The sequence below is a fragment of the Pongo abelii genome, chromosome 7 (assembly GCF_028885655.2).
Source record: "Pongo abelii isolate AG06213 chromosome 7, NHGRI_mPonAbe1-v2.0_pri, whole genome shotgun sequence".
In the NCBI taxonomy this organism is placed as follows: domain Eukaryota; kingdom Metazoa; phylum Chordata; class Mammalia; order Primates; family Hominidae; genus Pongo; species Pongo abelii.
Genome location: NC_071992.2, coordinates 44,027,280 through 44,040,582, shown reverse-complemented (window position 1 = coordinate 44,040,582; position 13,303 = coordinate 44,027,280). Strand labels below are relative to the sequence as shown.

Below are 13,303 nucleotides of genomic sequence, written 5' to 3'. Positions count from 1 at the left end.
TGCCCAGGCTGGAGCCCACCTTGGCCTCCCAAAGTGTTGGGATTACAGGCATGAGCCACCATGCCTGGCTTGCAGCTAATTTTTTTTGTAGAAATGGGGTTTCACCATGTTGGCCAGGCTTGTCTCAAACTCCTGACCTCAGGTAATCCGCCCACCTCAGCCCCCCAAAGTGATGGGATTACAGGCATGAGCCACTGTGCCCAGTCAAGAAACATTTCCTTAGGACTCCTTTCCTGTGTGTTTAACTTCTACAAAAGAGATTATATAGCAGCTTTAGGCAGGAAACTTTTTTTTTTTTGAGACAGAGTCTCACTCTGTTGCCCAGGCTGGAATGCAGTCGTGCAATCTCGGCTCACTGCAACTTCCGCCTCCTGGGTTCAAGCGATTCTCCTGCCTTAGCCTCCCGAGTAGCTGGGACTACAGGCACGCACCACCATGCCCAGCTAATTTTTGTATTTTTAGTAGAGACAGGGTTTCACCATGTTGGCCAGGCTGGTCTTAAACTCCTGACCTCAGGTGATCCACCCGCCTCGGCCTCAGTGAACTTCAAGTGCAGTCAGTGGACTTCCAGTGCAGGCTTGAAAGTGTATGTGAGTCTCTTCCAATTATTTGTAGAATTTTGTGTGTATATGTTTTAATGTTTATTTTGGATTATGGGGGTATTCATCAGATTTTCTAATGACAGTCTTTTACCTGAAAAAGTTAAGATCCTGACTTAAGACTATCTGAAACCTTTCAGTGTATTTATGTCTGTCACACTTGTATGTGGAATTTTTTTTTTTTATAGGCATGTGGATATGTCAAATATGTCGACCTAGGAAAAAGGGACGAAAACTTCTACAAAAGAAGGCAGCACAGATAAAACGGCGCTATGCTAATCCAATAGGACGTCCAAAAAACAGGTTAAAGAAACAAAACACGGTGTAAGTTGTACTTGTGGCAAGGTGAGGGGAGAAAAGGATAGGGTCTTCTCTATAGTGTAGGATTCACTTGTTTTCTCTATGAAAAAAATTCGATTGTCATATCTGGCACTTTTGTATAATGATAATGGCTAACACTTATTCAGCCCTTAATAAGTGCCAGACGCTGTTCTAAGTGCTTTATATGGATTGAATTGTTTAATTCTCCCAACAACCCAGTGAAATATAGCTGCTGTTGTTACTTTCATTTTTCAAGGGAAGAAACTAAGGCATAGTACATGTTGAACTGGGATGAAAATCCAAGTAGTCTGGCACCAAAGTCTGACTCTTTTAACCATTGCTTTATGTTGCTTCTCTTACATAAAAACAGGAAAGAAAAAGTTGTTACTGTGACATGTCCCTCTCCTGATCTTGTCTGAGTTGTTAATATCTATTAGGTGTACAAATCACTGGATAGGTTCTTCCTATTGAGGTGATGGCTAAGTCCCATTTTTGTGTTCTTTGGATGTAAAATAATTTGAATGTTTTCATCTATTAGCAGAAATCAGAAATTGTGGACTAGAAAGCTGGGTTATGTCTGGAGGAGGTGGGGCAAGATTCAGTAGCTAGTTTTGTCTTTTTAAAAATGTTTGTAGTAACTCACCTTTGATGATATGTAAATGTCTCCAGGCTTGTCAACCTCCCTTTATTATCAAAAGTTTTACTTACCTTTTTTACATGTAAGACTATCTTGAAGGTGATATAACTGAAATGAATGGGCATTAGCCTGAAATGTACAGAACCAATATTGTAGTCTATATTCAAATCTTAAACCAAGCTTTGATTTTCCTATAAAATGATCTCTTGATTCCTGGCCTTCGAAGAATAACCCGTCCTTGTGTTTTAGAGATAAAAGTATAACTTTGAGTTGGTGCAGAGATCACAGTGTAGTAGAACTTTATACCTGGAAAGATCTTAGTTGTTCTTAGTCCAGTTCTCATTTTACAGATGAAGGCACTGACATATGTTTAGAAAAAATGTGATTTGTCCAAGTCGTACAGCCAGTAAGAGAGAATTATGACTAGAACAAGTCTTCTGACTCTTGGCCTGTCATTCTTTGCACTATAAGTAGGCTTCCTGGAAATAGATGTTTCTAATAATAATATTAATTTTCATTCACAGAGTACTATTTATAGTTTGCAGAATATTCTTAATAATATAGATTTTAATAAAGCTGTAGGTTACTTACTAATTATATGTTATGTATTAAATAGGAACCTTATAAGTATCTTTTTTAATACTTACCCTTTCCCCTGTTTAATTGTTTAGATCAAAAGGTCCCTTCAGCAAAGTTCGAACTGGCCCTGGAAGGGGTAGGAAACGAAAAATCACTCTTTCCAGCCAATCAGCATCATCATCATCAGAAGAAGGATATTTAGAGCGGATAGATGGCTTGGACTTCTGCAGAGATAGCAGTGTCTCCTTGAAGTTCAACAAGAAAACCAAAGGGCTCATTGATGGCCTTACCAAATTTTTTACCCCTTCCCCTGATGGGCGGAAAGCTCGGGGGGAAGTGGTGGACTACTCCGAGCAATATCGAATCAGAAAGAGGGGCAACAGGAAATCAAGCACTTCAGATTGGCCCACAGGTAAGAGTTTAGAACAAACTTAGAAACAAATAGTATTCCGTACATGAATTATTTGGGATAACACTAATTATCTATAATGGATTTATATTTGATTATAAACAATTGGTTATAGAATATAAGAACACATTGAAAAAAACATATGTAGATGATACTGAGGTGATAACTATGGCAGGAATTTAGAGGATGGAGATAAAGTTGCAGAATGGGAACAGTAGGAACTCTTAGGCAAAAGGAAGCTGCTTTTTTGTAGAACCACAAAGAATCTGCCTACAGAAACTTAGGGTGTAACCTTGAGGATTACTTTACATTTCATAAATTACTAAAGAAATCATATGGTGAATGTTATGATGCCTGCTTATTCCAGGAAGGAAACTGGAAAGAATAGAGCTGGGTAAAATGCTGTTGATCTAAGCATAAAGAAAAGACCAAAATATTTGCAGATGTGATGAGGTCATTGACTTTTCTACTTCAGATCTTGACAAACATAGTTGTAAGTCATGGATTGCACTTAAAAAGGGAGAGACAGAACCACAGCTCCAGGCTGCTTATGTATCAGGCTAAGTTCCCTAGTTTTCAAAGTAGAAAACATCTGTGGAGAGGACTTAATAATGTGGCAAATCATTCAAGTCAGAGGAGAAGAATTTGATTAACTGTCCAATAAATTAAAGCTTAAAATAGCCTTATTGCTGAGCCTTGAATTTAGAGAAACTAACCCTGTGAAGGAAGTAGAAAGGGCTTGAAGAAAGTAGAATGAGAATGAACTCTTTTGGATCACAAGGGCCAGAGTTGTAGTGTCTCATCTACTACAAGAGAATTCCCTGACCTTGGTTTCCTCCCTGAATGTCTCCTTGGTGAGGGAGAGTGTATTCACTGCTCTCAATCCTGCTTTCATAAATGGGTGATTGTCCAGTGCAGGAGAGAAAGTCCTTGTAATTGTCAGAGTCCCCTTTGTATGCTTTATTGATTGGTCTTTTACCATAGTGATGATCAACTAATTACTCTTTAAGCATTCAAGACTCTTCATGTCTTTATCAGCCTGTAGATAAGCTCCTGATCTGAGCATGTTTATCTAAGAAAATATGCAGTCCTTTTAGATTAAACTAGGAAAGAATCTCAGAGCAAATCCTAATGAAAGACATTTTTGAATTAACCGTTTGTACTGGAGATGGTTTATTAGAAGAATCTACTAGAAAGCTTTTGAAATAGAAATTGTTAGAGCAAATGTATCAAGTATATGGAGAACCAATATTGAATTTTTGACAGTGGCGTGAGCATTTGCTTTAATAGGCTCTGTCATTTTCTTTATGAATTATAAGGTTTAAGTACCGAATGCTGTATTAGAGAGGTGCATGCATCATGCACTAGGGGGCATTAAAGTCACATAGTACCTTTAGATTGTACTTTTTTCTTCCAGTTTGGGAATGTTGTCAACAGTGAGTCCTTGACCTTTTTCTTCTTGTGTTAAGTTAATAACAGATGGCCTATATGTGCAGTTGACTTGAGAACTGTCACCAATTGGTCTTTTCAGCCATACTCATAAAGAGAGCAAATGAGCCCATCAGCAGTGTCATCTTCAAATGCAAAGGATAATGATCTTCATAATTCCCAAATACTCTCTTCACTAGTTTTTTGCCCACTTGAGGAAGTTCCATCATTTAGTAGATAATTATCATACGTTTTTGTATTTACCCAGATGATTATCATCTGGGTAAATGGAGTTTGTGCTTTAAAAGGGCAGTCTTTTAAAGTTTGTGCTTTAACTTTAAAAGGGCACCCAGAATGTGATGGGAGTTAGTACTTCTGACATCAGTTAAGGTAGCTACTCAAGAGGTTTTTTTGAACATTGATGCATTAAACCTATACTAAAAGTGTCAGATTTGTACTATTTCAAAATGAAATTTATATTCCTTATATCATTTTTCTGTCTGCCTTTCTGTGTATTAAAATGTAATCTTCAATGAAGTTTAAATTTAGTTATATAATATTTTTAGGAAGCTTTAAGACAATTCAGGATTTCCACTATAAGGCAGATTTAATACATAAATATTATTTATTGAGTAGCATTCTTCTAAGAGTCAGTTTAATGCTATATTTTTCTTTGTTATATATTAAGTTCTTCAAATTGAAATAAAGACTTGAAATTTTTTCTAGTTCATGTATTAATCTGAGGACAGTTAACGTGAGCTCTTTTTTTATATGTAGACAATCAGGATGGCTGGGATGGCAAACAAGAAAATGAGGAGCGGCTTTTTGGGAGCCAGGAAATCATGACTGAGAAAGATATGGAATTATTTCGTGATATCCAAGAACAAGCACTGCAGGTAAAGTTGGATATTCAGGTTAGACAATCAAGCAACTTGTTCATGGCTGAGAAACAGCGGATTAATTACATTGTGGGTTAAGCAGTAACAGCAGTTTGCCTAATCTCAGAATAGTTGTGGTTTGTGTGTATATGTAGTTCTGCTGGTTATAATATTCCTTTCAAACCCATGATAACTGCTTTGGTTTTGCAGATAAGCACATGGCTTTGACTATCAATATTAAATAAGCTTGGTTTATTTTTTGTCTTACTGTGTGAAGAAGAATTTGGGATTTGACCAAAAACAAACAAAAAACAAGCTTCTCATGAGTGATAAAGCACCCATATTTATTAATTCAAGAAGTATTTCATGCCTGTAATCCTAGCACTTTGCCAAGGTGGGTGGATTGCTTGAGTCTGGGAGTTTGAGACCAGCTGGGGCAACATGGCAAAACCCCATCTCTACAAAAAATAGAAAAATTAGCCAGATATGTTGGTGTACACCTGTAGTCACAGCTATTTAGGAGGCTGAGGCAGGAGAATTGCTTGAGTTGGGGAAGCGGAGGTTGCAGTGACCTGAGATCATGCCACTATACTCCAGCCTGGGTGACAGAGTGAGACCCTGTCTTCCAAAAAAAAAAAAAAAAAATTGCAAATCTTTGTGACACATGGCAAGATTATAAATATATAGACAAAGGGTCTATGTGCCACATGCTGGAGATGCCAGTGAATGACTGAATTCTTTCCCTGAACTATAGGAGAGATTTGTGAATAAATAATGTCATTAATATGAAAAGTTCAATTATGGAATACTTGATGTTTTGGGAGAATAGGGAAGCCAGCTTCTACTTCTGCCTGGGGAGGTCAGATGAGGATTCATTGAGGGGTTTTAAAGGATATGTAGGAGTTGTACATATCCCTTAAAGGGATATGTAGGGAGTTGGTTCTTACATAATGAGAAGGAACAGAAGTGAAGGTGGAATAGACTTGAAGACGGGAAAACATGCTTAATTGTGGGAATTAAAATGGCTCAGGATAAAGAATATAGGGTGTGGAGAATGGCAGGAGATGAGACTGGAAAAGTGCAGGGGCTAGATCATAAAGGCTCTTCCAGATTATGTTCATTTATTTTTTGTCTTTTCCTTCTTTGCCACCAACAAATGTACCATGTAAGCGAAGTTCTCTATCTTTTATCTTGAAAAGAATTTCTAGGCTGTGTGCGGTGGCTCACACCTGTAATCCCAGCACTTTGGGAAGCCGAGGCGGGTGGATCACTTGAGGTCAGGAATTCGAGACCAGCCTGGCCAGCATGGTGAAACCCCGTCTCTACTAAAAATACAAAAATTAGCCGGTGGCACACGCCTGTAGTCCCAGCTACTCGGGAGGCTGAGGCAGAAGAATCACTTGAATCCGGGAGGTGGAGGTTGCAGTGAGCCGAGATCGTGCCACACCACTCCAGCCTGGGCAACAGAGTGAGACTCCATCTCAAAAAACAAAAAAAAATTCTAAGGCTGATGCCGAGGATTCTAGGGAAAACTCTTCGTATTAAGAGACCCAGTGGTGGTGAATAGACTGTTGATGTTGGTCATTATGTGAGTACTTTTGGAAAAATAAAACAGCAGTACAAATACTGAGCACTCATTTACTCAGCATTCTGCTGCATTATGATTTAACAAAATATTAGCTTTGAGTCAGGTGGACCTGGGTTCAAGTCTTGATCTGTCATTTACTAACTTCTGCTTTGGGCAGGTTGCCCTCAAAGCTTGTTTCCTTTCATGATAGTGAGTTATTATAGGTACTCTAGTAGAAATCTGCATGGACTTCAGTGGGAACTGAAAGGAGGTAGTAGTTATGTTCTTCCTGACTGAAAGAATTTTTTTTTTCTCCTCCCGAGTAAGTTGTAGACATAATGTGTTAATATCCTTTTACTCCTAATTATTTGTGTGTATTTCCTAAAAACAAAAATGTTCTCATACATGACCATGGTCCAATCATCAAATCAGGAATTTAACACAAATGAAGTACTATTATCTAATTTAGTTGTCACGTCTCTCTAGTCTCCTTCCACTTGGGAACAGTTCCTCAGTCTTTATCTTTCATGACCTTGACAGTTTTGAAGTGCACAGGTCATTTATAGAATGTCATCACTTTGAGCTTGTTCTATTTTTCATGAGTAGAAAATTCCACAGGTGTGCTGTGTCCTCCTCAGTGTGTCACATCAGAAGGCATGTAATATCCAAGTTCTCATCACAAGTGCTGCTAACAGTGACCACCTGGTTTAGGTGGTATCCATGTTTCTTCTCTAACATTATTGCTTTCTACTTATAATTAAGTATCTTGGGGGGACATACTTTGAGACAGAAATGCAAATATCCTGTTTTTCATCAAACTTTTATCTACCACATTTAGCATCCAGAGATTATTTTTGCCTGAACCATTTACTTTGTTGGTGGCCAAACATTATTTTCTAATTGTCATTTCTTTGCCATTTATTGGCATTCTACTGTAAGGAGAAGCTTTTTCTTCTTCCTATTTATTTATTCATTTTGTTTAAACTCATAGATTATTTTATGGGTTATAATCCATTGCTATTAGTATTTATTTTGATGCTTAAATTGTTCCAAATTTAGGCAGGGGGAACTCCTTTCTAGAAGCTCCTCTGTCCTTTTAACACATCATCATCATTTTTATTTACTTCTGGCCACAGCAAGATGTTCTAGGCTGTTACTGTTATAGCCATAGATTCTGGCTTTTAGTGGTGAACAAGAGTAAATGGTAGCTCTATCCTGTACTTGCTTAAGCCCACAGAGATGTCATCTTGATTTTTTTTTTCTGTTATACTTCACATTCAGTCCATCAGCAAATCCTAATGGTTCTGCCTTCAGAATATGTCTGTATTTGCTACTGCCAACCCATTGTCATCTCTGGCTTAGGCTGCTATAATTGCCTCCAGACTAAACTTGCTTCTGCTTTTGCCCCCATCCCACTCTCTAGTCTATTTTCTTCACACAGCGGCCAGGGTAATTATTTTCAAACGTAGGTTGGATTATACCACTTCCTTGCTCAGAAAACCTTTCATGTCTTTCAGTCTTCTTTAGAATTGAATAAAAAAAAAAAAAAAAAAAAAAAGAGTCTGTTCTCTCATCTCCAAGGCTGTATATGATCTTGTGCCTGCCTCCCTCTTCAGCTGCTCTTCTTTCTGTCATCTCCAAGGCTGTATATGATCTTGTGCCTGCCTCCCTCTTTGGCTGCTCTTCTTGCTCTCAGGCTACTCCAGCCACAGCCTCCTCCTCTTCCTCAGACACACCAAGCATGCCTGCCTTGGGCCTTTGCAGTCGCTGCACCTTGTCTCAATGGCCCTTCTTCTGGAGTCAATGATTTAGTAGGTTCACTGCCCATTCCATTTAGGTCTTGCTCATATCCACATGAAAATAGCTTACAGCCCATTGTGTCACTCTATTCCCTGACCTGCTGCTTTTTCTGCATAGTACCTACCACCTCTTGAATTTAAATTTTTTATTTCTAGAATGTAAGTGCCTTGAGAACGAGGCCTTTCTTTTTTTTTTTTTTTTAATTATACTTTAAGTTCTAGGGTACATGTGCACAACATGCAGGTTTGTTACATATATGTATACATGTGCCATGTTGGTGTGCTGCACCCATTAACTCGTCATTTACATTAGGTATATCTCCTAACGCTATCCCTCCCCCCGCCTCCCACCCCACAACAGGCCCCGGTGTGTGATGTTCCCCTTCCTGTGTCCATGTGTTCTCATTGTTCAATTCCCACCTATGAGTGAGAACATGCAGTGTTTGGTTTTTTGTCCTTGCAATAATTTGCTGAGAATGATGATTTCCAGCTTCATCCATGTCCCTACAAAGAACATAAACTCATCCTTTTTTATGGCTGCATAGTATTCCATGGTGTATATGTGCCACATTTTCTTAATCCAGTCTGTCATTTATGGACATTTGGGTTGGTTCCAAGTCTTTGCTATTGTGAATAGTGCCGCAATAAACATACGTGTGCATGTGTCTTTATAGCAGCATGATTTATAATCCTTTGGGTATACACTCAGTAATGGGATGACTGGGTCAAATGGTATTTCTAGTTCTAGATCCTTGAGGAATCGCCACACTATCTTCCACGATGGTTGAACTAGTTTGCAGTCCCACCAACAGTGTAAAAGTGAGAACGAGGCCTTTCTTTTTGGTCACTGCTATCTACTGAGTACTTGGAATATAGTAAAGGCTCAGTAAATATTTGTTTAATGAATGGATATTGAATGAAATTTTCTTCTGGGAGAAATGGGGCAGGAGTTGAAATAATAGAAAGGTGCGAGAAGGATGACCAAAGAGAGTTAAACGGGTTGCTGAGCCCTGCTGAGGTTCGGGGAGACAGTGTAAATGCTTATTGACAGTAATCGGGCTAATCCTATGTTTCTTTCCAGTGTTTGATTAAACTCAGGATTGTCTGTGTATGTATTGGCATCAAGGAAATAAACAGCTAGATCTTGGAAGTCTAGTTCATGCTTATTTTTGTTGGCGGTGCACTGAAATTCTGATGATGGTGCTATTTCTCCATGAGGCTTATTCATTTAGCATCATGCACCCGCCTTGGTACCAGAACTATAGGGCAAACAAAAAGACACAGACTCTGCCTTCATGAAGCTTTTAGTTTCACAAATAGACAGATAATAAACACTCATAAAAATAAAACTGTACTTACAAACTGATAGTCGGAAGGAAATAAGAATGCAGTGGGAGGTTCTGACGGGCTGGGCTACTGTGCTGAGGGTTGGGGTTGGAGTGTTTTTGAGAAGGGAAGACTTTTGAAGAAGTAACAATTTATACATAGTTCCAAAAGATTATTCAAAAGTCAGCGGAGTAAAGAGCTAGAGAAGAATATTTCAGAGAAAAGTGGATTGCCTATGTAAACGTCTGAGTGTGTGAAAGAGGTTGATAAACTTGAGGAACTGAAGTTCAGTGTAACTCAAATACAGTGAACAGAAGAGTTGCATAAGGTGAAGCTGGGGAAATAGACTGAGGCCAGAAGTTAGAATTGGGATTTTTATCATAATTGTAATGGGAAGACATTGAATGGTTTTTAGCAAGGAAACAGCAAGATCAGTTTTATTAAAAAATGGTTTTTCTTGGCTACTACATAAAGAGTGGTTTAGAATTAAGCAAGAGTGGAAGCTGGGAAACCACTTTGCAGGCTTTTCCAGTGATCAGGATGAGAGAAGATGTTAGCTAGGACTAGAGGGGTGGTGGTAGAAATGGGAGAGAAGTGGATGGGTTTAGATATATTTTGGAGTTGGAATCAGCAGAACTTAGTGACGAGTTTGATGTGTAGCTTGAGGAAGCAAGAGATGATCAAAGATGACTTCCAGGTTCTCTGACTTAATTTAATAAAGAAAGTGGTTTGAAGCCACTTGGGAAAGTTCATGTTGACTAGATAAGAGGACATTTTGAATAATAAAAGGATTCATAAATATAGTGCAGAAAGTCATTTTTGAGAGCATAGATGTAGCTTAGAAGCTGCTTGAACCTGTGTTTCAGAAATTTTGCAGGAAGATTTTACTACAGGGTCTTTGGTAGTCTTACAGCAGCATCAGCAAAAGACATATGATAAAGGAATTAATATTAGAATCCATCCAACTAATAACACATTGTTTATTGAGTGCCTGCTATGTTCTAGAAACTATGCTACGTGGAGGGGCTATCAGAAGGACATAGTTTCTGTTCTCTTAGAGCTTATAGTCTGGAAGGGACTATCTTGAATAATCAAACTTTGCATGGAACATTATCTAAGTCAAAGATAATTGAAATATTTAGCAAGATTTTTTTCAAAAGGAGTCAGCCACTTACTGGTTTTGATTTTTTAAAAAAATTATTGCAGGCAGTAGGGTAAGTATAGATGTAGTTTGCCTAGTACTGTGTTCCATCATTAGCTATACAACATACACTTCCATGAAAAAGAGCCACCTCTGAATACAAAAGTGGAAGCATAAAAAAATTAGTAGTATAGGTTTTTGTTCTAGAATTTTATTTCAACTATGATCTTACGAGCTTGGAGAAATTATTTTTCTTAAAAGAGTCTGTCAGTAGAAAGAAGCATTTGTATTCAGTTCATTCCAGTGGAGCATGACCGCCTTCTTGAAATATATAGAATGATTTTCATACAAAATATCAAAGAGCACATTGTATTTTCATACGAATTTTAATGCTTTCTGATTTTGAAGGATTCCTTTGGTTTTTGTGTGGTTCTGGAAAGTTACAGAGCATTTTTGAAATCTATATGGGTTTTTAAAATTTCTTCTTTGCATGAAGAGTTAAATCATTATTAAAATTACAGTAAGCTAGGTTCAACAACTTTATTAACCCCATGATGTAGAGGTGTTACCCCATTTTACATATGAGGAAACCAACACTATTAGTTCAGTGACTTCCTGTAAGTTTTTATGTTAGTAATAGTGGAGCCGAAATTAAAACTTAGGCCTGTGTGACTTCCAATTCTGTACCCTTAATCACAATAACATCCTGCATTATTCTGTATGCGGGATGTTATGGGGGTAGCAAAATCATTAGGCATGTGCTAAATGCAGGTAGGTAAAGGTGCATAGGAAGATACACAGCAGACAGTAGCTTAGAGTACCAATGAAACATAGTGCATTGCTGTATTAAATGATTCAGACTTGTCTCAGATGTTCACAGTATACTAAGATGTGTGAGAATTGGTGCAATCTGAGATGATCACAGAAGCAGCAGTCCTAAGGAATGATGAGGATTTAGGTAGATGGAGAGAACTAGGGCTTATCAGATGGAGTAAACAACATTAACTTCAGCTTTGAGAAAGAAATGACTACTATACAGGAGTCCCCGCGTATCCACCAGTGATACGCTCCAGGATCCCCAGTAGATGCCTGAAACCGTGGACTGTACTGAACCCTGTATGTACTGTATTGTGTTACATGAATGTGGTCTCTCTCTCTTTAAATCTCTTACTGTACTATTGTACTGTACTAACTCTTCTGACGGTGTGAGATGATAAAATTTGCACCGAGGCTGACGACAGGTAACTAGAACCTCGAAAAGCAAAGCTGGGGATAAGGGGAGACTACTATAAATAATTCCAGCTGGAGGGCAAAGACGTATTACCTGTGTATTCCAAGAACCTGCCACTGAGATAGCAAGCAGAAGCTCACATTTATCTGGCACTCACTGCATGAATGGCATAGTGCTGTAAGTTCTGTGCAAATATCAACTCGTTTAATCTTTTCAACAAATCTGATAGTGACTTGCCCAACTAAGGTGACTCAGCCGAGATAGGATTTGAACTGTGCTAGCCTTTTCTAGTTCCCAGGCTCTTAACTACTATCTTAATAGGTAAAGTTGTGCTAAATTATCCAATGAACTAAAAATACATCTATGCAGCCTTTAATATGTGACTTACATTTAATGGGTAAATGCCTTAACACAGTAAACATCCCCCCACCTCCCATTCCTACTTTCAGCAACATCAAGGAGAAATCACTTAACAGCAAAAAGATGTCATGGGGGTACCTTAAAATCCTGTCATGCCGAAACTGAAATCTTGTTACTAGCTTTCAAAACGCTCCAAAATGCAGCTTAATACTAGTAATTCAATGTATTACCATTGCCCAACAGATGTTCCACCCGGTCTTATCTCCAGCCATTCCTCACTTTGCGTGGTGCAATGTTAACTGAAACCCATGCTTATCAAACTAAAGCGGATTGAAGGAACAGGAGATGATCAAAGATGACTTCCAGGTTCTCTGACTTACTGTAATAAAAAAAGTGGTTTGAAGCCAGTTGGGAAAGTTCATCTTGGCTAGATAAGAGGATGTGTTGAATAATAAAAAGACTCATAAAGGTAATGCAGAAAGTCATTTTTGAGGGCATAGATACAGCTTAGAAACTGCTTCACCTGTGTTAGGGTTGGCAAAATATGGCCTGTGGCCCAGTCCCATCCACAGCCTGTTTTGTATGACCTGCAAGCTAAGGATGGTTTTAATATTTTTAAACAGCTGGACAAAAATAAAAAGAATAATATTTATGGACATGTGAAAATTATGTGAAAAATGTCAGTGTTTGTAAATAAAGTTTTATTACAACATACACACACAAAACCCATGCATATCAGAACTAAGGTCAAATCTGTCACCTCAGAAGCACGGACACAATTCTGATGTGTACCTGTTTCCATTAACACAGTGCCATCAAAAACAAGGACTGCCTGTCTTACAACACCTTTATGGGCAGATACTGTGTTTTCTATATCATCTCCACAGTGTGACTTGGCATGTAGTAGGTCCTCAAATATTTGTTGATCTGATGGGCCAATAATCACCCTATCTGCTGTATTTACAGTAATCCCCCTTTTATCTGTGGTTTTGCTTTCCATGGTTTCAGTTACCCTTGGCTAGCCAAGG

At 38.4% G+C, this 13,303-nt stretch overlaps 1 protein-coding gene across 5 annotated transcripts in view; it reads left to right on the top strand.

The window, feature by feature from the left end:
- KAT6A (lysine acetyltransferase 6A) overlaps positions 1-13,303 on the top strand; it is a 120,772-nt gene that overhangs the window by 72,382 nt on the left and 35,087 nt on the right. For 3 of the 5 annotated variants that reach the window (XM_024251163.3, XM_054561516.2, XM_024251164.3), the window contains 3 exons: positions 788-923; positions 2,229-2,548; positions 4,751-4,869. In XM_024251163.3, coding sequence (XP_024106931.3) covers positions 788-923; positions 2,229-2,548; positions 4,751-4,869 — 575 coding nt within the window. The remainder of the gene's footprint in view (positions 1-787; positions 924-2,228; positions 2,549-4,750; positions 4,870-13,303) is intronic. The other 2 variants (XM_063726414.1, XM_054561517.2) reach the window with 1 other exon arrangement.